Below are 23,823 nucleotides of genomic sequence, written 5' to 3'. Positions count from 1 at the left end.
GGATGGGGGATCCCAGCAGGTTGGCCAAGGCCTTTCAGCTTATCAGTGCTGGAGGCAATATTCAAACCTGGGCCCAAGTTCTTAACCTCCACTGGGGCTTAACATGCCCTCTGGCAGAACAACAGGGTGTGGTGGGGCCTGAGGCATGGGGCAGGGGCAGGGGAATGGGACTCCTGGGAGGTGGGCCCCACCAGCTCCCTCAGAAGGAAAGTGAGGTGAGCGGAGCCTGGAGAGAGCAGGCAGTGTTTATTTCTCTGGTAAGGGAGGGCGCAGGCCAGGGCGGAGCTGGGGGGGGTCAGGGTAGAGGAATGTCGTCCAGCTTCTGGTCCAGCATCTTGAGGTCATCCAGGAAGCGTGTAGGAGTGAGGACGTGCGAGGACCCTGGGCAGGAGCAGAGGGGTGGGGAGGTGGGGTCACTGCCTGGGGACCCTCCAACCAGGGTCCCTGGGAACTCTGAAATTGACTCTGAGGATGCAGGAGTCTAGACCCCTTATAAACACAGAAGTACGACTATGTCCCCTCACCCAGGCCTCCCAGACACAAGCCCTGCATAGGTTCCAGGCTTTGGGTATCCCGCCGGAGGCTGGTGGTCAGCCCACCCACAAAAGTTGGTAGTCCAGCATATCCCCGGGTACCCAGGCATGGGGGAATCCGGCGCCAGGCCCTGCTCTGGCCGGGTACACCCCAGTCATAACTCACCAATGAGCACCTCCCACTTGCCATCTGTGGCCCTGGTCACCTCATACGCAGCCCTCATCTCTGACATGGCCACGCCACCCACGATGTAGATGATAAGCCGGGATCCTGTGCGTGTCTCCACGCCTGCTTTATTCTTGTGCCAATGGCCGAAGCGGGCGCTGTGTCGAGGGAGGTGGGCAGAGGTCAATTTGGAGGCCACCCCCCACACTCCCGTCACCCAATGGGTGCCTCTGTGTGGGGGCTGAATCCCCACGGCCCTCACCTGACAGCAGCCTGGGAACTGGGTGTGGGGGCGGGGGCGGACACGAAGGGCCACAGCTCTGTGTCAAGCCGGTCCTCCACGGCATCCTGGGGGCCGGAGACGGAGGCTTGGGAAAGGGCCTCAGGGGGTGGGGCCCAACGCCTGGAGCCCCTCCACCATGTGTCCGGGAGCCAAGGTCTTGGCAGACAGGTGCCACCATCTGCAGCTCCGGCCTCTTGGGGACCCAGGAGTCCAGGCATCCAAGGTCTATGGGGGTGGGGTCCAAGGCTGCTGGGCCCCCAGGCAGGTGGAAGGGATAGGACTCCCCCCACAGGGACAGCAGGCAGGAAGCTGGGACCTGGTCCTTTGGGATTCTTGATGCTCTGGGCTCCCAGGATGGGCAGCAGCTGGCACAGGGTGGGGAAGGGTAGACCAGGGGGCTTTCTAGGTGGCAGGGGAAGAGAATAGAGGGGGACAGAGGAGGGGTCTCTCTGCCACCCCAATTCCTCAAGTGCCTGCTTGGGGCCCCTCTGGTGGAGTAGATCGGATGTCATGGGGCACGCCCGTAATGAGGGATTTCTATAAGCCCCGAGGCTTGGCGCTGTGACTACGAAGGGGCTGAGTCGCTGCTTGGATGGGGGCAGGGGGAGGGAAGGTCCCATAGTCCCCACCCTCCCCGGGCTCGTCCCCACCAGCAGTACCTCCATCACATCCTTGATGACAGGGGTCCAGCGAGACAGCTGGTAGGTGGGCTCCGAGCGCTCCCTCCGCTGCAGCCGGCGTGGGGTCCCAGAGCCCTACAGCGGGGCGCAGCGGGACCCGTGGAGGAGGTGGGGAGAAGGAGGTGGGTCATAGATGGGGCTGGGGGCTCGTCTGGCTTGTGGGTGGTGCATACAAAGATGGAGAGACAGACAGAAAGACAGCATGAGAGAGTAAGGAAAAAGGATGAAGAACACAGAGAAACAGGGGAGCTGAGAGTTGGGGGCCAGGGGGCCAGCAGAGATGGGAGCCGGGTGAGAGGGGCCAGCCAGCCACCACCTAGCAGTGCAGGCGGGGTCAGGGGCAGCGGGGCGCGTAGCGCCAGAGAGAGACAGGAGAGGCTAAGCTGAGAGTCAGGGAAGGAAGCAGCTGTATGTGTCTGCTTTCCGGGGGCAGGGGTCCTCTGAAAGGTCAACTGTGTGCCCTCATGCCAATGCTGCGGACCCTGTTATCTGCGCCCGGGACTCAGGCCGCACGCCCCACACTGCCCCGCCACCAGGACCAGGGCTCTGACCACATCGCACCCCCTGGTTATGTGTCCCACTGCTGGGGACAGCTCTGGTGTCCCCTGGTCCCCATATCTGACCCTGCACAGTGCTCTCTGTCCCCCAAGGACCACACCGTGTCCCGTGTACCCCAGCCCTGGTGATATGCCCTCTGGCCCTGCGGTGCCAGGCTCTGATTCAATGCCCTCTCCCCGGCATCCCTAGGCCATTTGCCCTGCGCCCAGCTTCTGACCCGACAGCCTGCTTCCCAGCATACCACAAGGGTGCTGACAGTGCCGCCCAGCCGCTCCAGGTTCAGGATGATGCTGCTGTGCGCCTGCACGTTGGCGTGCTGGATCAGCTTGACCAGGTTTTCCTCACTCACGCCTAGAGGTGGATGGGATCCTTATGGGGAAGGTGGGACAGCAGGTGGTGGCCAGGAGGGTTCCTGGGCTAAGCGTGGGGGTGGCATGAGGGGCTGGCAGGGCTGTGGTGGGGGTGTCCTGCGGTTGGGAGGTCTTCATAAACAAGAGGGCCACTGAGGACAGTAGGAAGGGGAGTCCTAAAGTTAGAACTCTGGGTGGGGACCAGGAGGGGGCAGGGCGGGGGATCCTCTGGAATTAGTTGAGAGGAGTCATAGATAAGGCGGTCTCTGTGTCAGTGGCACTCTCATGTCAATGAGGGGACCCGGAGGTCGACGGAGGGGTATCTGTGGGATTTGGCCGGCCTGGGGAGTGGGGATATCCCACGCACTGGGGAACTGTGGGAATGGGAGCTTCCCAGGATCACTGGAGACCCCAGCGAATGGGGAAATCCCGAGGCCTTCCTGTGCTCCCACCCACCATTCCGCAGAACGATGTAGAGCAACAGGACCCGGATCTTGTCGTAGGCCGGCACTGCTGCATCCAGCAGCACGGGCACGATCAGCTTCATGGCGTCCTTGATCTTCTCGCCCTCTGCATCGGAGCCCATGGCCAAATCCTGCAGGGCGTGGGGACCAGCTGTCCTGCTAGCCACTACGGCCCAACAGGGCTGGGACATTCCAGGATCCTTGGCAGGAACTTTGGGCCCGCTTCCTCCTCTTTAGGTCTTGGAAGGTCCCACCGCGTCCGCCATAGGCCCCCCCTCCCCCAACCAGGTGCCACCTCCCCGCAGGCCCCGCCCCTCATACAGATCTTTTTTCCCTAACCCCCCGCAGGCCACACACCCGTCCCAGGCGGCCCGTACCTGCTCCACACCGCACAGTTTCTCCACAGAGCCCTTAAAGCGCTTCATGCAGTCGTTGGCTAAATTCAGGTGCGTGGAGTACTGCGGGGTGGGGTGACAGAGACCACTTCGAGGCCGAGAGTCAGGGTGGGGGGAGAAGCGGGGGAGTAGGGGTGGTGCGGAAGGGCGGACAATGGGGGTTCCCCACCCGCGCTCACCTTGCTCAGCTCCTTCTGGTACTGCGGCATCTTTTTCAGTATGTGGGACAGGTCTTTGATGTTGGCCTGGGGCAGGAGGGGTGTGAGGCCAGGCCCCGCCTCCCGAGGTCCCGCAGCCGGATGGAGGCCCCGCCCCCGCTCTGCGGGGAGCCGGCTCTCCTTCCCGGCAGCGCGTCCGGCCCGCCCCCTACCTTGTCCGTGGACAGCCTCTTGCTCTCACAGAATGTCTTCAGAAGCTCTGGGACCCTCCTGGCAGTAAGGGCGGGCAGAGGTGAGGTTGGCGAGGTGGTGTGGCGGCAGAATGGGGAGGGGTCAGAAGTCCCTAGAGCAGGCCTCGTGCAAGCTTGCTCTGGGAGGACACCCGGGAGTTGGGCTGTGGGGTGTGGCTTGCAGAGGGGCGTCTCACCGAGACCCAAAGGGCAGGACTGGGCCACAGTGCGGGAGGAGAGGGTGCGGTGGGGACTGTGGTGCAGAAGGGGCGCCCCGCCCCCTCCCCATGTGCGCACTTGGACACGTCCGCGATGTGCATGTGCCGCAGCTCCAGCCACAGGTCGTCATCCTCGTCCAGCAGCACGGCCTTCTCACGGGCCTCGGTCAGTCCTGTGGTTTCATACCTGCAGGAGGAGGTGACACGAGGCTCAGGGGAACTAGCCAAGGACCAGGCACCCGGGTCCGCGGTGAAGGCGGGGGTGAGTCTAGGGTCCACCCACTTGTACGTGTCCTGCTCGATGTCCAGCAGGTCATAGGCCATGGCCTGGAACGTTAGCTCATGCAGCAGTGGGGACACAAGATCATGAGCCCGGTCCATGATTAGTAGCTGTGAGCGGGTTTTTTCAGGGCCCTGGGGAAGAGGGGCAGGAATGAGGACACTGACCCTGTCCCTAACTGGGACCTCGCCCCAACCTCCCCGGGACACCTCACCTCGCCCAGACTGGGAGTGTGTGCCTTGAAGGCGTTCAGCTTGGCCAGGACAGCATGGGCCAGCTGTGCCATGTCTTCTGGGCCCCTGGGGGTGGGGCGAGCAGACACGGGTTCTCAGGACATAGGGTTGGGGAGAGCCAGGCACAGACTGGGGGTGTCAAGGATGGGGTTAGGGATGGGAGTTAGGGGTTAGGGATGGGAGTCAGACCAGGGTGAGGACCAGGGCTGGGAACAAAAGTGAGGTTAAAGGTTGGATGCAGGATGAGGTCAAGGTCAGGGGGCAGCATGGGGTGGGGTCCCCACTTTCGGTAGCGGATGGCCGGGTACTCCTGCAGTGTGGTACACAGTGTGGCGATCTGCTGGGCCAGTGCCTCCAGCTGCCGTGTCCGCTCCTCGGCCCGGTAGGGACAGTAGAGGTTGTAGGTGCTGTAGGGGGCATCCAGGGAGAACACCTGGGAGGCACAAGGGCCAGAGCCGCCGCTGTCGGGGCACAACTGCCCAACTTCCTGCCTGGGACGTCCCCGGGTCCCCAGAACCGGCTCGGCCCTCCGCGAGGCGGGACAAACTCCAGCCAATGCCCGAGGGAGGGGGTGGGGCAATGCCCCAGCCTCCACCCCCTTGGGCGGCACCACCCAGAGGCCTGCGCTCCGCTGCCCCCTGCAGGCGCCCAGAGGGACAGAACTCCAGGGGCCCACAGTCGTCTGCGCTGTCCCTTGGCTCTCCCTTCTGACTCGGGGTGGTCATGGACTCCCACACTCTGCCCGGGACTAGCTGGGGCTGTACCTGGGCTTCGTAGGGGAGGAAAGCAAGGTGGATCTCTTTCAGCGTCTTCACCACCTTTGCCACACGGGAGCGACCCAGTTCATTGAAGAGGGGCTCCGGACAGGCTGGGGGTGGGGAGGTGGGGCAAGATGGGGCATCAGGCCAGAGGGGCCCTCGTGCTCCCTCGCCCCTACCACCCACGCGCTTCCTCCTCACTCACTGTCGGTGAAGAAGATATGTGCTGCTTTGTAGATGAAGGTTGGGGTCCTCTGGAAGTCTGCGATTAGGGCGTGCACCGACTGGGAAAGGCAGATCACTTTCTAGGCCTGGTCCTGTGCCTGCAGACACTTCCGGGCTCTGCCCCTGCCTCCCAGCCGCTGCCTGTTCCCACACACACGTGTAGACATGCAGACACGCACGCGCACCTACACCCACCCACACGCACTCTCTCGCTCCTGTAGGCACCTTCTCCGTGGGGCTCAGCAAATAAATGGCCTCCAGGCTGGGGATGGGCTCTCGACGTTTGTTGATGTCTTCAACAACTAGTAGAAACAGAGAAAGGAGGCATTCATGGGTGCCCAGGGACAGGGGGAGTCTCAGACTGGCAGTTGGACACTTGCAGAGGAGGGTCAGATGTTGGGGGGTGCTGCGTTCCTTACGGGTCTTATGCAGGAGGTGAACACCCATGGGTCACAGCTAAGAGCTACCTGGGCAGGGTTCTTTACTTTCACAGACCCTGGGGTCCCCCAAGAGAAAGTTATGCATTCTGGGGGTCCCTATTGAGTTCACCCTCAGGGTCCTACACAGCATTCTACACACAGTGGGGGAGGCTGACCCCTTAGGGGTGGCAGCTAGGGAGTCCTTGGTGGGAGGTCGCTCACCACAGACTCCCACACTCAGGTGGGGGAGGGTCACACCCTCAGGGCTGTCTATGCAGGAAGCTGCACACTTAGAAGTTCTGGGCAATCTGAAGGCATCCTACCCTTGGGTCCCATCTATGCAGCAAGGCCTGGGGGTGGGGTGGTATTCACTCACGGGTGACGCCCTCATCTACGATGTCTGACATCTTGCAGCAGGATGATAAGATGTGCATGCTTGGGTGGTCCATGATGAGCACCTATCCGGATGGATGGATAGATGGACCCACAGATAGACAAATGGGTAGTAGAGGCCACCACTGCCCATGAGGTGGGGGTGGGGCAGTGGGCAGGACTGAGAGTTCAAGAGCTGGCTGAATGGGAGGACCTAGGACCCAGGACCCCCCACACACACACTCCACACCTGTGGACCAGAAGCCTCTTCAGGGTGTTCTTGGGGGTCTCATATTCAGGGTTCCCCATAAGGGTTTGGACAAGGCATTCTGCCTCACCCCTACCTTCCACTCCCCATCCTTTTTGACGCTCCGAATGACTCCGGTCAGAATTTCTGCACAAAAGGGAGGGGTGGGCTCAGGATGCTACCCCCTCTGTCTGTCCCCACCACGTCCCCAAGCCTTCTGGGCCCGGGGGCTGGGCCTCCATCTTCATTCCTATTAACTCCTCCCCCCAGTCCCAATTTACAAACAAATAAACTGAGGTTTGGAAGAGTACAGGTGAACGGCCTAAGTGCCCTCAGTACCTAAGTGTCTGAGTGCCTGGGGCATAAGCAGCCCCTCAGTAAATGAGCTTTCGATGTCCAGTAACCTAAGGCCAGGCTTGCATATATATTCACCTGCCTCCAGAGCTGTTATCAGCCTCCCCATCTGCTTGCTCCCTCGAGTTTCCCTGGTGTGTAGGTTTCAGCTAGAACCCCACCCCACCTTATTAGCTTTCCCTGGACTAGAATGCAGGAGCTCTGGCCCCCTACTCTGAGGCGCTCCTAGCTGTGGTCATCACCCAACCTCCGGCCTCTGTTTCCCCATCTAGAAACTGGCATCAGTGGTTTTCCTGTCTCCCCGTTAACCCCAGTGTAGGAGTTTCCTTTTTCAGTTGGGATGCTGCAGGCTTGAGCCACACTCTGCCTTGCCCAGCGGAGGGAGGAGGAAGGGACGAGGTGCCCCCGCCTGGCCAGTGTCATGTCCAATGTTATCAGGACGGCCAGGGCGGAAGGAGAAGCTGAAGTCGGAACTGCTCGAGGTGGGGGAGGGGCGACCTCCACCCCGTCCCGCAAGAACCGCTGCCCGTGCGGCCCGGGCGCCTGGGTCTTCACAATGCGTGGGGCTTCGGGGCACAGAGCAAGGAGGAAGGCGTCCCCCAGCCCTGGACCTGGACAGGGCCCTGGACATGCCCCCAGAGCACTCATTCCACCTGGGGTCGCTGACAAGCGCACTCAGCCCGGCCCCAGCCCCCATGAGACCCAGGAGTGTGCGCGTCAAGCTGTGCTTCCGCAAAGCCGGCACCTTAGAGAGCCCAGGAGCCCGAGCCCCGGCGCCTGCCTACGCCACCTTAGCCCGATTGCCTTGGGTCCCCCGGAGACCAGTCCCCAAAATTTGTAACGTTGGGACACGGGAGAGGCGGGGCGTCCAGCCGGGACCAAGTCCCCGCCCGCCCCCCTCGAGGGTTAGTTGCTCAACGCCCAGTCCGGCTCCCAACTCCCCGGCATCGGAGTCTCAGGGTCCCTGCGCCCCGGGCTCCCGCCCCCCAGGGGACGCACTCACTTTCCCCCACGACGGCCTTCAGCCCCGAGGGCGCCATCTTCCCCTAGGGGCGCCGCCGCTTCCGCGTCTGTCCCCAGGTGGGGGCGTGGCCCCGCGCGTCACCCACGTGGACCGCACCCCGCGGAGCCTCGCCCCGCCCCCCCGCGCGCCTGGCCCGGCCGCCCGTGTGTCCACGCAGACAGGCACCCAGTCGCCGCCGACGATACGCCCGCAGACGTGAGCTCAGCCACACTCCCGCTGCTTGCGTGCAGCGAGCAAGTGGTATCGCAGGGTCACAGCCCCTTAATTTTCCCCAGGCACGCCACCACGCTGCCGACGTTTCTCCATGCCCGAGGGAGGCTGTGTGCTCACCCGGGCCGCGGGGCCGCAGACCCGGGACCCTCTTACCTTCTATACTCCAGGGTTTGTCAGCAGCAGCAGGTTGGGCGACTCAGGAGGTGGCCTGGAAAGGGAGGGTTGGAGCTAAGCCAGCACTCGCCCTGTGTCAGGGACCTGCGCCCAGTTCTCACTGGATCCACCTAGAGACCGTGATAGGGAATGCGGGTGCAGACACGAAACCGCCCCGACTCTTCTCCAAGTCCACATGAGGAGTAGCAGTAGACCTACTGGGAGATGAAGCAGGAGTCTGTCCCTGGAGGACTGCCTGTTACTGCCTTGCGCTCACCAGGTGCACACACACTCCCACGGGTGGACAATCATGTGGATGTAGTGGTATGCTCAACCAGTGCTCACACACACGTAAATTTCAGTTCACTCCTGACTCGAAACTGCAGGGCCTGCTCCGGCTATGTGCCAGCCACGGGCTGGTACTTTGTCACATACAGGGCATAACCCAGCAGCACCCACGCAAATGAGGTCTCACACAAGGTGCACCCATGCAGTTAGGTGGGCAGCGCAGTAGGGAATGAGCTTGGGGAAGCGCTGGGGTGGGGTGAGGGTGGTGGAGGCCCAGCAGAAGGTGAGGCTGGAGGGGCCAGATTTGCAAGGGATTGAGAGGTCCCTGGCCACAGATTTCCACTGCTAAAACTGCAACAGTCCGGGTGGACCAGGACAGTTGGCCACCCTAGGTAGGAGTTATAGTTTTTCCTGCAGTTTCCATTTTCCTTTTAAAAATTTTATTTAACTTTTAAAAAATAAGGTACATACAATAAGATACACAAACCTTAGTGTACAGCCCGATGAATTTTGAGGTGTATACACGCATGTGACCATCCCCCAGCTCAAGATATCGAACATTCTCACAAGCTTTTCCCCCCTCACCTGTTTCCCCCACTCCCACCATAGAAACCAAGTCTTTCACAGCTTTGAGATGTAATTCACACACCACACAACTCACCCACCGAGTGTTCAGGACAATGGCTTTTAGCATACTCAGAGTTGCACATCCCCTGCCAGTCCATTTTAGGACATTCCCCGTACCCCTGGGTGTTTGGGATTTCTCCTGAGGACAATGGGGGCCAAGGAAGAGTACTGAGCAGGGGGAAGGGGACTCCTGCAGCTCCGGGGTGGATGGATGGAATGCAGGGCAAAGGGAAGCCTGGAGACTGTGAGGAAGCCAGGACCTCCGCGAGCTTCTCAGCCTGTCTCCTGGGGGTGACAGTCTGTAGGGCCTGCCACCTCCCACTATACCTGAGTGACCAGGACCTTGTGCTCTTCATGGCTGAATGCATCCTGCCCAATCCCTGAAAAGAGTTTTGTTGCAAAAAACATATACTGCAGTCCTAACCCCTAGTATCTCAGAATGGGACCTTACTTGGAAATAGGATCCTTGCGGACACGATTGGTTACGATGCAGTCAGAGTGCAGTAGGTGGGCACCTAACGTAGTATGACCGGTGCCCATATCTTATGACAGCCACGTGAAGGCAAGGACGCACGGGGAATGTGTGATGACAGAGGGAGAAACGGAAGTACTGCAGCTCAAAGCGGCGGAAGACCAAGGACTGCGGGCTGCCGCTAGAAGCCAGGGAAAGGCAAAGGATTCTCCCCTAAGGGCTTCAAGGAGTGTGGCTCCGCCCACACCTCGAGGTCGGACTTCTGGCCCCCAGAATGGTGGCGACAAACGTCTCGGGCCCTAAACCACCCAGTTTGCGCTGCTTTGTTAAGGCAGCCCCGGAAAGCGAGTATATCCGTGGAGGAAGACACCACCTTGGCACTGAGGACTTGGGGCTGTGAGGAGGGTGTGGATGTGGGCCCTGGATGGGGGAGGGCTGACGGGGAGGAGGCCCAAGTTCGGCGTTTGGGCAGGGCCAGTGACAGCGCAGCCTGTTTATTCCGGGAAGAAACTTTAAGTAGTTTCCAGAAAGGCATGTTGGGGAGTGGAGTGGGTGCAGGGGGAAAGGGGGGTTCTCCCAGAGCACTGAGGAAAAGTCAGTAACTGCTCAGGGGTGGGGTGGGGCCGGGTCTTTCTTCCTTCCCTCCAGCCCCTGGGAGTCCAGCCTCCCATCCCTAGTCCCAGGCACTGGGGTCAGTCCCACAGCTCAGAGGGGACACCTCCACTTCGCATTGGTGGCAAGGAGACAGGAGATCCAGACCTTTTCATCTTGGGGCCTGTGGTGGGCAGCCAGATGCAGGCGCAGTGAGGAGGCGCAGCCAGGAGACAGGGGGAGCTGGGCTGGCTGGTGGTTCAGGGGTCCTCAGGTCCAGCTTCCCCTTCCCCTACCACCCGCAGGCAAAACCTTCCTGCACTGCTTTTGCTGGTGGGCCGCGGACCCCGCCTGACCTGCTGTTGGCCTGTCCCCTCCCAAAGCAGCCCAGCTGGACCCTGCTCCCCCGTGAGGACACCGCTCTGGCCTGCCGCTGCCACACCCGTCCCGAGAGTTCTCGAGACTCAAGGGAGTCTTGCTGGGCCAGCCAAATCCAAATGCAGGTCACCTGCCTTCTACGCCTTCAGCAGCCCTGGCACTGAGCTACAGAAACAATTATCTGGATCATCTTTATGGGGCTTACGCTTGGGTGGGAGCAGATGGGATGTGAGCTGGGGATTTGGGGCTGGGTACCACTCCCCCCCACATCTCAGTCTGTTATAGAGCCTTGTCTGGCCCAGGGCCGGGGCCAAGGCCAGTGGAGAAGTGGACGGGGCTCAGGGACCATGATGGACCAGGAAGGGGAAGTGGACGAGGGCTCAGCCCCCTGCATCAAGGTAAGCCAGCCCCACCCCCTACACCCCAACTCACAGGCCCATGAATGACAGGACTAATAAGTTTGTAGGGCACCTAATTAGCAGCCGAGTCTCCTGGGACCCCTGGCCCAGTTGCCACCCAAGGAGGTGCTGGTGGGCCTGAGGGGTGGAGTGCCTAACCCAGCCCCAGGGCAGAGGTCAGGGATCTCAGTGCCGACCCCAGGAGGTGGGGGGGGTGCTGGGGCTGGGGGACAGCCCCTGGGATGTTTCGCTGTCTTGTGTCCCAGCCCCCAGGCCACCCTGCAGTCAGGCCCCAATTTAGGACATTGGGAGGCCCGCGCCAGCAGCCTCTCCCTTGGGCAGCACCACGTGAAGGCGCCCTGCTGGCTGGGCGGCTGGGGCGGGGGGCCAGGACTGGCAGGGAGGCTCAGGTCTCATTTGGAGCAGCCGTGCAGAGCGGCACCTGGGCCAGGACCATGGTGAGAGCTGAGGAGGGGTCAGGGTGGAGGCCGGTTGGTGTGGAGGGGAGGGGTGCTCAGCTGAACTGAGTGTGTCTGGCTCCCAGGCGGGCTCCCCAGACCAGGAGGGCTTCTTCAACCTGCTGAGCCACGTGCAGGGGGACCGGATGGAGGAGCAGCGCTGCTCTCTGCAGGCAGGGCCAAGCCCGACCTCCGAGCACGGTGAGAGTGGGTGGGGGAGTGGGGTGGTGTGGACAGGGCAGGGTGAAGGAGTCCATGGCGAGTGGCCATCTGGGGGGCGGGAGGGTCTGTGGGCAAGAGCCTATCTGAGAAAGCGAGCAGGCACCTGGGGGCACATATGCTTGTGGGTCTTGGGGCAGGGTGGGGGGTGGGGAGAGACAGGCATGCATCCTGGAGAAAAGGAGTGGTGGGGGAGGGGTGGCCTGGGGGCTCCAGCCAGGCTGTGTTCCCCGTGTATGTGCTCATACCCACAAATCTCTGCTCCAAGCAGAGAGTGTCCCCGCACCAGAGATGGACAATCTCATGGACATGCTGGCCAATACCCAGAGCCGCCGCATGGATGACCAGCGTGTGACAGCCAGCGCCCTGCCTGGCTTCCAGCCCATAGGCCCCAAGGTAGGACATTCTGCTGGGGCTGCGGAGAGACCAGCCAGGCCCCCACCCCCACGAGGAGTGAACGTGCCCCCTAGGGATGAGTGCCTGGGAGGATTACCCCGCCCTCCCCTTCCCCAACCGAGTCCCCTGCGAGTCCCTGGGACCCAGCCAATTTCAGACTGGAGAATGAAAGTCCAGACAGGGCTGGGAGGGGCCCAAGGTCATGCATGGGAACGTTAATGTTGGAGCCCTGGCTGGATCACATGGCTCCTGCCCTTACATCTCAGGCTCCAGGGAGGCCAGAGAGAACAGACCCCCTTCGTGGGAAGACACCCCACAGAGGTGTCCGAGCTCCTGCACAAGATACACCCCCCCATACGTTCACAGGTGTCTATGTCACACATACACACAGCCTGGGTTCTGATCAAGACCCCAAGACCCACCACTTCACACCCAAATACCCTCCTAAATGTTGAGTGACTATGGTACGTAGAAGCTTGACAGGATCCTACCTGCACCTCCCCTCCAGTGCATGTGTCACCCCTAGCGGACTCTGCCCTTGACCCCTGCCTCTGGCTGACCCCTCTCCATCCACAGGATGGAGTGCAGAAACGAGCCGGGACCCTCAGCCCCCAGCCCCTCCTCACCCCTCAAGACCCGACTGCTCTCAGCTTCCGTCGGAACAGCAGCCCCCAGCCCCAGACACAAGCCCCCTGAGGGCCTGAGCCGCTCTGGACCCCACTTGGCCCTTGAAAGCAGACAATAAAACACTTCCACGAGCAACAAGGAACTGCGTGCGTGTTATTTCACGGATGGAGGGGCTAGGGCACTGGCACTTGGAGGGCTCAGGAACTCTTGTCGGGCAGCACGAAGGAGCTTCTCCTCCCTCTGCTTCCGTATCCGCATTTTGAATTCTTCCAGCTCTTGGCGCTGGGGATGGGAAAGGGGGTGGAACAGGAAGGAAGGAGGGGGGCCCACATCTCAGGGCCTGGACCCCTCTCCCACCACCCTACCCCCTCCTCCCCCAGGCCACGGCTTCAGAGTTCAGTGTCTGCCCTGGAGGCCCTGTGCCAACCGCAACCAGCATCCAGGAGGGCTCAGCTTCATCCTTCAGGGGGAGAGCAATTAAGGAACCATATACCCTTCTGCTCTCTGTTTTCTGCTCACAATTGAGGGTAAAGTGTTGATTCAAACTCATCAAAGCCACAGGGATCCAGGCACCTCCATCCCCATCCCTCTGGTGGGAGCAACAGCACCTCACTTACCTGGTCCTCCTTCTCAGGTGGCCATAGCTCCCTCTGTGGAGACAAAGGCACAGCTGGAGGCACAAGCCAGGAGCCTCTAGCACCCCACAGCCAGGAAAGGGTTGGCTCACAGGAGGCAGACACTGGTCTCCAGCAGGCTGGCGGCCCATGCCCCGCTCCCACCGTGTGGAACGAACCCGTGAGCACTGTCCCTATGCCCACCTTGCGCTGTATGACATAGTCCTCAAACCACTCGGCCTGATTGGCAATCCAGAACATGGCCACAGGGAAGGTGAGGTACAGTGTCATCTGGAAGGGCAGGGGGCTGGATGAACAGAGGCAGGGATAATCCCCCTTCTCCAATGTGCAGAACCTGGAACCCAGCAGCGCGTCCTCGGGGTTCCCGAAGAACCCCAGAACTCCCACCAAGGTACAGAAGCTTCAAATACCTTAAAGTCTTGCCACCATAATCCAAGAGACCTTAGTCTTGAAAGCCCCCTCCGAATCCGGGAGACTCTCAAAGACAGACACACGCGCACACACACTGGCCCCCAGGAACACAAGGGCTTCTACTACAATCAAAGGCATCTCCCTGAGAACTTATTATCCGCACCCCCACCCTCACCCAGGCAGATCCCGGGAGCACACCCAAATCTGGGGGGCCTCATTCTTGGAAACTATCCCCCTAAATCAAGGAGTCTCCCTTTCAGGGACACACACACACACACACACACACCCTGAGCCCGCGAGCTCCCCCTGGGTCTGCAGCTTTCCTTTCAGATCTCTCCTCTCTTGGAGGCCTTTCCTCATATCAGCCCTCCTGGGGTCCCCTAAGCCAGCGCCCCCTCCGCTGGGCTTCCACCCGTAAGTCCCTCTCAAATCTCAGGGGCTTTCTCCCCAGAGAGCCCTCTCTCAAAGTGCCTGCTTTTCAGAGCTTCCTCCCTCAGATCAGCAAGACCCCGCGCCCAGCCTCCCATCCGCTCCGTTGTGCACTGACCCGAAACACCTCCAGTTTCACCCCCATCTCGCTTCTCCTACGCTACAAAGCCGCTTCCGCCCAAAGCCAATGCTCCCGGGCTCTCCGACGGAAGTTGATTGGTCGAGGAGCCCCGGGTGAGGTCATCTCGGGGAGCCTCTATCCTGCTCCCCGTCTCCCGCGCGCTCCAAGTGAAAGTCAACAACACTGGCAGCAAGGTCGGAAAGGGATCAGCCAATAGGAAGGAGGTCTGACTCGAAAGGGCGGGTCTTCGGCGGGAGACGTCATTGTAACGCGACTCCCGCGCGTGCCTGGAGAACCAGGAAAGTGGTAGTGATGGCGCGACTCTTGCGGCCCGAGCGGTCGGACCTTGTCTTCGTGAGTCCGGGGCAGGGTGGGGGGTGGCCGGTGTGGGTGCACCAGGGCTTGGGTGCCGTAGGGAATGGGAGTCTGGCCTCCCCGGGGATCTAGGCCAATGCTATGTCAGCCTGCGGGCAGGAGGACCCTAACGAGCCCGAGAGCGGACTGTGAGAGGACCAGGATGGTTAGGAGCAAAGGGCCAGTGCCAGAGCTCAGGTGGCCTGAGTAAAGAGCTGCCGTCGCGGTAGAGGGCTTGAAGTGACAGGCCTGGGGCGGAAATGGGACATGCGGGGAACGGAAGGGGAACGGAAGTTCACGTGAATCTTCAGAGACTGGTAGCGTCAGAGTCAGTAAAGGCATGGGTGGCCGGAACATTATCAGATAAAAAATCAAGTCATTAACTCAAAAGCTAGAAATGATCAAGCTTAATGAGGAAGGCATGTTGAAAGCCGAGATAGGCCTGCTGAAGGTAGGCATCTTTGGCCAGACATCCAAGTTGTGAGAGTGCAAAGGAAAAGTTCTGGAAGGAAAGTAAAAACGCTACTTCAGTGCACACACGAATAAGAAGAAAGCAGAACAGCCTTATTGCTGATGTGGGGAAAGTTTTCTAGGTCTGGATATAAGATCAAGCCAGCCACAACATTCCCTTAAACCAAAGCCTAATTAATCTACAGAGCAACGCCCTAACTTCAATTCTATGAAGGCAAGGGAGGTGAGGAGGCTGCAGAAGAAAAGCATGAAGTTAGCAGAGGTTGGTCATAAGATTTAAGTGAGGAAGCCCCCTCAAAACAAAGAAGTGCCAGGCAATGCAGCAGGTGCTGATGTGGAAGCTGCAACAGGTCATCCGGAAGCTCTAGCTAAGAGAATTAATGAAGAAGGCTGCACTAAACAGATTTCCAATGTAGACAGAACACCCTTGTATTGGAAGAAGACACTGTCTGGGGCTTTCATAGCTAGAGAGGAGAAGTCAGTGTCTGGCTTCAAAGCACAATGAGGTTTCCTTTATTCATTGTCACACCTCCAAGTTCTGGGGCAGAGTTGAGCTAGACTGGCTAGTGGGAGCCTGAGGTGCCAAAGGCCTGGTGTCCAGAAAGAGGCATGCTGTAAGGAGGCAAGTCATGGTGTGCAGGACAGAGGCCTGGCATCCTAAGTAATCTGGTGATTTGGGCCACTAGGGAGTTGGTGGCTCGATTTGGAAGGCAAAAAGAGAGATGTCTGGGTGACAGTCTCATGTCTGGCCTAGAACCCTGTGACTGAGAGGGCACCATCTGGGTCAGATTGCAGGGGAGTAGAATTCTGCGGGGTAAATGTCTGGACCAGAGTCCTGGCATCTAGGCTCTGCTGGTGGGCACTGGGATGCGGGAGTCGGTGTGGGTCTGGAGTTTGTAGCGAAACAGTGCTGCTTTCAGGCTGTGAACACAGATCTTTCTTCTCCCCATTTCCTGCCTTGCAGGAGGAAGAGGACCTCCCCTATGAGGAGGAGATCATGCGGAACCAGTTCTCTGTCAAGTGCTGGCTCCGCTACATCGAGTTTAAACAAGGTGCCCCGAAACCCAGGCTTAACCAGCTGTATGAGCGGGCGCTGAAGCTTCTGCCCTGCAGGTGGGAATGGCCCTGGCCAGTAGGCCCCAAGTGACTGCTCAGTGTTCCCCACCACTGAGTGTACCTCCCCTGATAGATCAGCACACCTTCTCTGATGTCCCCGTCTATTCCCACATGTTGAGACTCGTCACCCGTCCCCAGGCCCCTTCTCCCAGCGTTTGCCTCATCGGGCAAGGCAAAGGGTTGTGGGCTCCACATAACTGACCAGTCACTGTCTTTCGCCTGCCCCCATGCTCCAGCTACAAGCTCTGGTACCGCTACCTGAAGGCACGCCGGGCACAGGTGAAGCATCGCTGTGTGACCGACCCTGCCTACGAAGATGTCAACAACTGCCACGAGAGGGCCTTTGTGTTCATGCACAAGGTGGGGGCTGGGCCTGGGGACACACGGGGAAGAGGGGCTCAGAGTCCATTGGGGTGTTCGAGTCCAGGGTTGGAATCCTGTTGCCTCTGCACGTGAAGTTGAGCTAACAGCGTTCCTGGTGCCCTCTTAGTCGGGGGACATCTGGTGTCTGTGTGGTCTGGCCTTGGTGCCTGCAGCTGAGACCTGCCTGCCTCTCCCCATGCCTCCAGATGCCACGTCTGTGGCTAGATTACTGCCAGTTCCTCATGGACCAGGGCCGCGTCACGCACACCCGCCGCACTTTCGACCGTGCCCTCAGGGCATTGCCCATCACCCAGCATTCCCGGATTTGGCCTCTGTACCTGCGCTTCCTGCGCTCTCACCCTCTGCCTGAGACAGCTGTGCGAGGCTACCGGCGCTTCCTCAAGGTAAGCCCCTGGGGTGAGGCCCGTGGGCCAGCTCCCGGATCTGGGGTTTCTAGACACTGGCTCTGGGCTACCAGCCCCGTGCAGGATGGCAGCTAACAGACAGGTTATAGGAAAAAAAGCTCCTTGAGACAGACAGGACTCGGTCTGTGGTTGGTTGATTTACTCGCCAAATAGTTTGCTAGCACCTGCTCCACATCAGGCACTGAGACAGGAGCTGGGGACTGTGTGACACAGACAGTCCCTGCCTGCCTGTGTGGAGCTTTCACTCTAACTGCAGAGATGGATGCGTGTGGGCTGACTGCACAGAGCAGAGTGAGGCCTCAGCCATGTGAGAGCAATGATTGGGGCATGAACCGGGTGTAGAACAGGCAGGGCTGAGAGTCGAGCAGAAACAGTGGGATGGGGCACAGTTTTCTCAAACTCAGAATGTCCAATAGGCTTCATGAACTCCTGAGCGCAGTTGCTGTTTAGGGCAGGGGCATGTGGTGAAGCTAGGCTTGGGCTGAGCAGGCTGGGCCACCGGTGTCCGTGCCACAGCAGCAGCCAGCACTGGGACTGGACCAGGGGCCCAGGCTGGGCACCTACTCCACCCGGGTGGGCAGGGCCGCCTCTTGCCAGGACGGTGGCAGGCGGCTGACAGGAGGCCCAGAGTCTCTGAGTGGGAGGGGGCGTGGCAGTGTTGCCCTGCAGCCCCACTGACTGCTGAGGGGGGTCGGTGGGTGCCCAGCTGAGCCCTGAGAGTGCAGAGGAGTACATCGAGTACCTGAAGTCCAGCGACCGGCTGGATGAGGCCGCCCAGCGCCTGGCCACCGTGGTCAATGACGAGCGCTTTGTGTCCAAGGCCGGCAAGTCCAACTACCAGGTGGGCCTGGGGGGCACCCACTACTGGCTGGAGGGCTCTCCCTGTTGGGGACTGAGACTGAGCCTCCTTCCCGTGGCCCTGCAGCTGTGGCACGAGCTCTGTGACCTCATCTCTCAGAACCCGGACAAGGTGCAGTCACTCAATGTGGATGCCATCATCCGCGGGGGCCTCACCCGCTTCACCGACCAGCTGGGCAAGCTCTGGTGCTCGCTGGCCGACTACTACATCCGCAGCGGCCACTTTGAGAAGGTGCATGGGCTCGCACTCTTCTGGGTGGGGCGGGGTCTCCCTCCAGTGCCCTGCAGTGACACGTGTGAGCAGAAACCACCTGCCATTTGTGCGCACACATGTGCCCTGCATGTTTGCCTTCCTGAGGGTAAGAGGCGGCACAGCTCAGATTCTCCCGGGCCGCATGGCCTGAGGCCCGTTAAACCACGGTGTCCTCATCAGCAAAGTGAGAGGGGCAGTCGCTCCTTCACCAGGGAGGATGCAGATACTCGACGTGAGGGTCACTCCTGAGGTGCTGGGGTTACTGTCAGAGTCCACGTTAGTGTGCACTGTGTGGGCCGGTGGGGTGGTAAGCTCAGGATGGGGGAGTGTGCGGAGCTCTGACAGATCCCCAGAGGGGCTGCCTGGGGCCTCAGGGAATGGGGGAGCCCTGCAGGCTGAGGAGGGGCTGGCCATATCTTGCCGGGGATCATGAGCATGACAGAGGCATGACCAGGGGTGTGTTTGACAAAGACTCCTCATGCTGCTATCTTTAAACAGAATGCACAGGCCAGTGGACGGGAGCTGGGTACTGGGCAGAGGCCGTGGGGCAGGGCTGGCCAGGTCCAGGAGTGGGGGGGTGGGGCCTAGGTTTGGCAGGGGCAGGGGGGACTGAGAGAATGAGCTGGAGAAGCAGGCATAGGCCGGCACTGAGGGGATCCTTTGAGCAACAATTGAGTCCTCTGTGGCCAAGCTGGGTCCCTGCGGGGTGAACCTGTGTGGGCATGGAGGGTAGTCACCTGTTCCCTTTTGCTTGGTGACAGGCGCTTTACACGCCTCCCTTGAGCCTCACTGTCAGTTTGCTGAGGGGGTGCCTAGGCCCTCAGGTGGCTCCAGCAGAGTAGGGCGGCAGGGGACCACTCCTGTGGCCGTGCAGGGCCCCCCTGCTCAGGGCCTGATGGGGCAGGGCAGGCCTCGGGGAGGCCCTGCAGGGCTTCTGACTCAGGGTGGGTGCCGAGGCCAGTGCTGCTGGGTTCCCCGTGTCCATGCCAGTGGGCACATGGCCTCTGTGCTGCCGGCGCTTTCCTCTCAGCCCTGCCCCTGCCCGCAGGCTCGGGATGTGTACGAGGAGGCCATCCGGACCGTGATGACCGTGCGGGACTTCACCCAGGTGTTCGACAGCTACGCCCAATTTGAAGAGAGTATGATCGCAGCTAAGATGGAGACCGCCTCGGAGCTGGGGCGCGAGGAGGAGGGTGAGCCGCCAGGCAGTCTGGGCTGGTGCGGGGGTGCGGCCCAGGTGGCCCGGGGGGGCCCCGAGCCATGGTGTCTTGGGGGCAGTCAGGCCAGCAGGGAGGGGGCAGAGTGGGCAGTGCGGTTGGGCCCTTGGCGAGGAGCTGGGAGCTGGGATATAGCTCAGGCATGGGGTGCACGCTGGCAAGGAGGGAGGCCTGGGCGGATGGCAGAGGTGGTTCAGGAGGGCCTGGGCCAGAGCTTGGCAGGAAAGGCTGGCTGAGGGGACGGGTAGGGGCTGGAGGCGAGTCTGGGTCAGAGTGGGCCTGAGGTGGCCCAGGCGGTGCAGCAGGTAAATCTGCACGGCCTGGAGCCCTATGCCGAGGCCTGGAGACCGAGGCGGCTGGGTGCTGAGGCCTCACTCCTCCCTGGCCCCGTGGTGGTCCCAGACGACGTGGACCTGGAGTTGCGTCTGGCCCGCTTTGAGCAGCTCATCAGCCGGCGGCCTCTACTCCTCAACAGCGTCTTGTTGCGCCAGAACCCACACCATGTCCACGAGTGGCACAAGCGTGTGGCCCTGCACCAGGGCCGTCCCCGGGAGGTGCGTGGCGGCCCCGTCCCCACCTCCCTTGGCTGCAGGCCTGTCGGGCCTGACCCAGCCTGACCCAGCCCCTCCTGCCCAGATCATCAACACATACACGGAGGCAGTGCAGACAGTAGATCCCTTCAAGGCTACAGGCAAGCCCCACACGCTGTGGGTGGCATTTGCCAAGTTTTACGAGGACAACGGACAGCTGGACGATGTGAGTGCCGTGCCATGAGTGCATGGGCATGGGCCAGGGAACCCACAAGGCACACCCAGGGCCACGTTTGCGTGAATGTGCAAGCTCGTGCTCTCTCCTGGGTGGGCCTGGGCGGGCAGCGTCTTAGCCTGGCCTCCACCGCCCTGGCAGGCCCGCGTCATCCTGGAGAAAGCCACCAAGGTGAGCTTCAAGCAGGTGGATGACCTGGCAGGCGTGTGGTGTGAGTGTGGCGAGTTGGAGCTCCGGCATGAGAACTATGAGCAGGCCTTGCAGCTGCTGAGGGTAAGTGCGCGCCCAGCTGTGGTGGGGGCTGCGGGTGGGCGGCGGGCCTGGGACAGCCCCCGAGCACCCTCTCTGCCGCCTTCTCTTGGCAGAAGGCGACAGCACTGCCCGCCCGCCGGGCCGAGTACTTTGACGCCTCAGAGCCGGTGCAGAACCGCGTGTACAAGTCCCTGAAGGTGTGGTCAATGCTCGCCGACCTGGAGGAGAGCCTCGGCACTTTCCAGGTGAGCTGTCGCCAGCCTGCAGTGGGGGAGGGGCGGGGTGGGACCTCCACTATGCCCAGGACGCCCCACGAGCCCTGCCCCACCCTGCAGTCCACCAAGGCTGTGTACGACCGCATCCTGGACCTGCGCATTGCCACGCCCCAGATTGTCATCAACTACGCCATGTTCCTGGAAGAGCACAAGTACTTTGAGGAGAGCTTCAAGGTGAGGGGGCCGAGTTGGAGGTCCCAGACGGCACTGGGGGGGTGCTCGGGCTGCCCCGAAGGAGTGCCGCAGCGGGGGGCTGACGCAGCAGAGATGCATCACCTCCCAGTCCTGGAGATCAAGGTGCGGGCAGGGCTGGTCCCTCTGGGGCCTCTCTCCTTGGCTTGTAGACGGCCGTCTTCATGCCGTGTCCTCACATGGTCGTCTTTGTACACACTTCTGGTGTCTCTTTATGCGTCCCGATTTCTTATAAGGGTGCCAAGTCATGCCGGGTGAGGGTCCGTGCTGATGACCTCGTTTTAACTGTTCTGTCTTTGAAGGTGTTTTTTCTCGACCCTGTCATATTCTGGGTGCTGGGCATCAGGGCTTCCTCATCAACTTCAGGGGCACAGTTCAGCCTGTAGAGGCCCTGCACCCCACCTCTGTGTGTGTGTGTGAGACAGGAAGAGGGTGCCAGTGTAGGCGAGTGCAGGCCGTCCTCCCTGCCGCCCGCGTGAACATTGTAGGCCCATGGGATGCGTGCATGTGTGCATGTGGTGAGGCCCTGCCCACTGCCTGAGGGGTTTTGGTTGTACATGCAGAGACCATGAATGCACAGGGACGAGGAGGTTGGACACATTACCCACCACTGCCTGCCTGAGTGACCTAGGCCCAGGTGGTGACCTCTCCAGGGCACTGGCTGCAGCCACTGTGGGGCTGAGGACCCAGCCCTTCACCCGTGATGTCACCTCTTGGTGCCTTAGGACTAGTCCAGCCCTGCCCTTGGGGTCCTTGTGGTGCTGAGGGAGACAGGGCAGCATATGGCCCTGCTGACTGTGCCAGAATCACAGGGAGGAGCCCAGCCAGAGCGAGGCAGGGAAGGGGCCCTGGAAGACAGGGCAGTCTCCCAGCGGGTGGGGCTGGGCAGCCTCACCCCGTGGGCTCACACAGCATCCCTCCCGGGGCAGGCGTACGAGCGTGGCATCTCGCTGTTCAAGTGGCCCAACGTGTCCGACATCTGGAGCTCCTACCTGACCAAATTCATTGCCCGCTATGGGGGCCGCAAGCTGGAGCGGGCACGGGACCTCTTTGAACAGGCGCTGGATGGCTGCCCTCCCAAATATGCGAAGAGTGAGCTGGGTGGGCGGGCTGGGCACGGGCGCATGTGGGGGCAGCACGGCGGGCCGCCCGCCTGACCCCCTTGGTCTGGTGCAGCGCTGTACCTGCTGTACGCGCAGCTGGAGGAGGAGTGGGGCCTGGCCCGGCATGCCATGGCCGTGTATGAGCGCGCTACCAGGGCCGTGGAGCCCGCCCAGCAGTATGACATGTTCAACATCTACATCAAGCGGGCGGCTGAGATCTACGGAGTCACCCACACCCGTGGCATCTACCAGAAGGCCATTGAGGTGCCCGCCGCCAGGGGTGGGGGTGGTGTGGAGGGCACCCCAACCTGGAGCTGCCAGGCGGGAGGCTCTGAGCGTGCCCACGCATGGGGCTGGGAAGGGGCATTTGGGAAGCCCAGGGCCCAGCCTGGAGTGTTGGGGACGGCTTGCCTGAGCTCCCTCCTGCCGACGCCCTGCCCTCCCTGACGCAGCTGTCGCCCAGGTGCTGTCAGACGAGCACGCCCGGGAGATGTGCCTGCGGTTCGCAGACATGGAGTGCAAGCTTGGGGAGATCGACCGCGCCCGGGCTATCTACAGCTTCTGCTCCCAGATCTGCGACCCCCGGGTAGGGATGGCTGCCAGGGCAGGGGGGGCGCCAGGGCAGCTGCCGCCGAGTCCGCTAGCTCACGCACACGACCTGCCTGCCACAGACGACCAGTGCGTTCTGGCAGACGTGGAAGGACTTCGAGGTCCGACACGGCAATGAGGACACCATCCGGGAGATGCTGCGGATCCGCCGCAGCGTGCAGGCCACGTACAACACACAGGTCAACTTCATGGCCTCGCAGATGCTCAAGGTGTCGGGCAGCACCACGGGCACCGGTGAGCAGCAGGGGGCTGCCCCTGCCCAGCTGTCCCCTGGGTCAGGAGCCTCGGCACCCACCTCTGTGTCCCCATCCCGAGCCTGGGAACTAATGGCAGGCTGGGGACAAGTGGAGGGTGCCTGTTAGCACCCAGAGTGAGGTGGGTGGAGGGGTCGGTGTGGCGCAGGTGGGCGTCTGACCCCCTCACCCCCCACCAGTGTCCGACCTTGCTCCTGGCCAGAGCGGCATGGATGACATGAAGCTGCTGGAACAGCGGGCTGAGCAGCTGGCGGCCGAGGCTGAGCGGGACCAGCCCCCGCGGGCCCAGAGCAAGATCCTGTTTGTGAGGTGAGGCTGGGGGCGGGGGCGCCAGCTCCTCCTCAGGAGTAGGGGTTGCTGGGGTGCCCGGCCCCGCTGAGAGCCCGCCCCACCAGGAGCGACGCTTCCCGGGAGGAGCTGGCTGAGCTGGCACAGCAGGCCAACCCGGACGAGATCGAGCTGGGCGAGGACGAGGACGAGGACGAGATGGACCTGGAGCCCAATGGTAAGGGGTCTGCCGGGCTAGCGGGTCGGGGGGCCCGGGGGCGCCCCTCCCGGAGATCCAGCACGTCCTCCCTGCCTCCTCCCCAGAGGTGCGGCTGGAGCAGCAGAGCGTGCCGGCCGCCGTGTTCGGGAGCCTGAAGGAAGACTGACGGCCCCCACCCCCTCTGCCACCAGACCCCCCCAATACAGCTTGTTTGTACATCCTGGTCTGCGCCTCCTTCCTGCCCTCCCCTCCTGCCGCCCAGGTGCCCGTAGGGATTGCTACCTCCGTGGCGCCCTGGCCCTGGGCTCAGGCTCCCTCCACCCTTGATTGGCTGGCGCAGGAGGTGGGGCGGCCGGGCTCCCAGCCAGGGCCCCTGCCCCACCCGCACCCCGCAGAGCCAGTTCTGGGCTTGGAGGCCAGTGTCTCTGCCGCCTGAGGCTTCCTGGAGGTCTCCTGGGCCCCTGCC

General features: G+C 61.6%; 4 protein-coding genes across 28 annotated transcripts; 2 read left to right on the top strand and 2 right to left on the bottom strand.

Moving 5' to 3' along the window:
* Positions 1-227: 227 nt before the first annotated feature.
* Positions 228-8,395, bottom strand: STXBP2 (syntaxin binding protein 2). 9 transcript variants are annotated; one of them, XM_073220429.1, is made up of 19 exons: positions 8,314-8,395; positions 6,667-6,716; positions 6,327-6,408; positions 5,757-5,833; positions 5,512-5,590; positions 5,313-5,416; positions 4,833-4,981; positions 4,530-4,614; positions 4,319-4,449; positions 4,115-4,222; positions 3,800-3,857; positions 3,609-3,674; positions 3,412-3,492; positions 3,027-3,165; positions 2,462-2,571; positions 1,642-1,737; positions 962-1,047; positions 700-857; positions 228-381 (listed from the first exon to the last, which is right to left on the bottom strand). In XM_073220429.1, the coding sequence occupies exons 3-19, from the start codon at positions 6,397-6,399 to the stop codon at positions 296-298; spliced, it is 1,686 nt and encodes a 561-aa protein (XP_073076530.1). In that variant the 5' UTR covers positions 6,400-6,408; positions 6,667-6,716; positions 8,314-8,395; the 3' UTR covers positions 228-295. The 9 variants fall into 9 exon arrangements, 7 of the variants coding, with proteins under 7 accessions (XP_073076530.1, XP_073076529.1, XP_036874156.1 ...); XM_073220428.1 differs by lacking the exon at positions 8,314-8,395 and adding an exon at positions 7,927-8,052; XR_012124527.1 differs by lacking the exons at positions 962-1,047; positions 8,314-8,395 and adding an exon at positions 7,927-8,055.
* Positions 8,002-12,909, top strand: PCP2 (Purkinje cell protein 2). 9 transcript variants are annotated; one of them, XM_037018267.2, is made up of 7 exons: positions 8,002-8,142; positions 9,781-9,953; positions 10,678-10,794; positions 10,945-11,067; positions 11,612-11,726; positions 12,016-12,140; positions 12,717-12,909. In XM_037018267.2, the coding sequence occupies exons 3-7, from the start codon at positions 10,789-10,791 to the stop codon at positions 12,834-12,836; spliced, it is 489 nt and encodes a 162-aa protein (XP_036874162.2). In that variant the 5' UTR covers positions 8,002-8,142; positions 9,781-9,953; positions 10,678-10,788; the 3' UTR covers positions 12,837-12,909. The 9 variants fall into 9 exon arrangements, with proteins under 9 accessions (XP_036874162.2, XP_036874161.2, XP_036874163.2 ...); XM_037018266.2 differs by having other exon boundaries at positions 10,675-10,794; XM_037018268.2 differs by having other exon boundaries at positions 10,597-10,794; positions 10,955-11,067.
* On the bottom strand, positions 12,901-14,562 carry PET100 (PET100 cytochrome c oxidase chaperone). 9 transcript variants are annotated; one of them, XM_073220436.1, is made up of 5 exons: positions 14,100-14,351; positions 13,813-13,935; positions 13,586-13,672; positions 13,385-13,417; positions 13,025-13,278 (listed from the first exon to the last, which is right to left on the bottom strand). In XM_073220436.1, the coding sequence occupies exons 3-5, from the start codon at positions 13,670-13,672 to the stop codon at positions 13,129-13,131; spliced, it is 270 nt and encodes an 89-aa protein (XP_073076537.1). In that variant the 5' UTR covers positions 13,813-13,935; positions 14,100-14,351; the 3' UTR covers positions 13,025-13,128. The 9 variants fall into 9 exon arrangements, with proteins under 9 accessions (XP_017520084.1, XP_036874164.1, XP_073076537.1 ...); XM_073220437.1 differs by having other exon boundaries at positions 13,813-13,932; XM_017664595.3 differs by lacking the exons at positions 13,813-13,935; positions 14,100-14,351 and adding an exon at positions 14,361-14,532 and having other exon boundaries at positions 12,901-13,049.
* An 8-nt stretch (positions 14,563-14,570) lies between these two features.
* Positions 14,571-23,580, top strand: XAB2 (XPA binding protein 2). The gene is made up of 19 exons (XM_017664582.3): positions 14,571-14,717; positions 16,153-16,301; positions 16,541-16,664; positions 16,874-17,071; positions 17,799-17,933; positions 18,018-18,182; positions 19,252-19,396; positions 19,823-19,974; positions 20,057-20,176; positions 20,327-20,458; positions 20,551-20,682; positions 20,773-20,886; positions 21,834-21,996; positions 22,081-22,271; positions 22,471-22,593; positions 22,679-22,850; positions 23,050-23,179; positions 23,266-23,375; positions 23,462-23,580. The coding sequence occupies exons 1-19, from the start codon at positions 14,676-14,678 to the stop codon at positions 23,521-23,523; spliced, it is 2,559 nt and encodes an 852-aa protein (XP_017520071.1). The 5' UTR covers positions 14,571-14,675; the 3' UTR covers positions 23,524-23,580.
* The last annotated feature ends 243 nt before the right edge of the window (positions 23,581-23,823 follow it).

This window comes from Manis javanica, chromosome 13, assembly GCF_040802235.1.
Source record: "Manis javanica isolate MJ-LG chromosome 13, MJ_LKY, whole genome shotgun sequence".
Classification (NCBI taxonomy): Eukaryota; Metazoa; Chordata; class Mammalia; order Pholidota; family Manidae; genus Manis; species Manis javanica.
The sequence above is the reverse complement of the archived record's forward strand: the minus strand, read 5'-3'. Positions and strand labels throughout refer to the sequence as shown.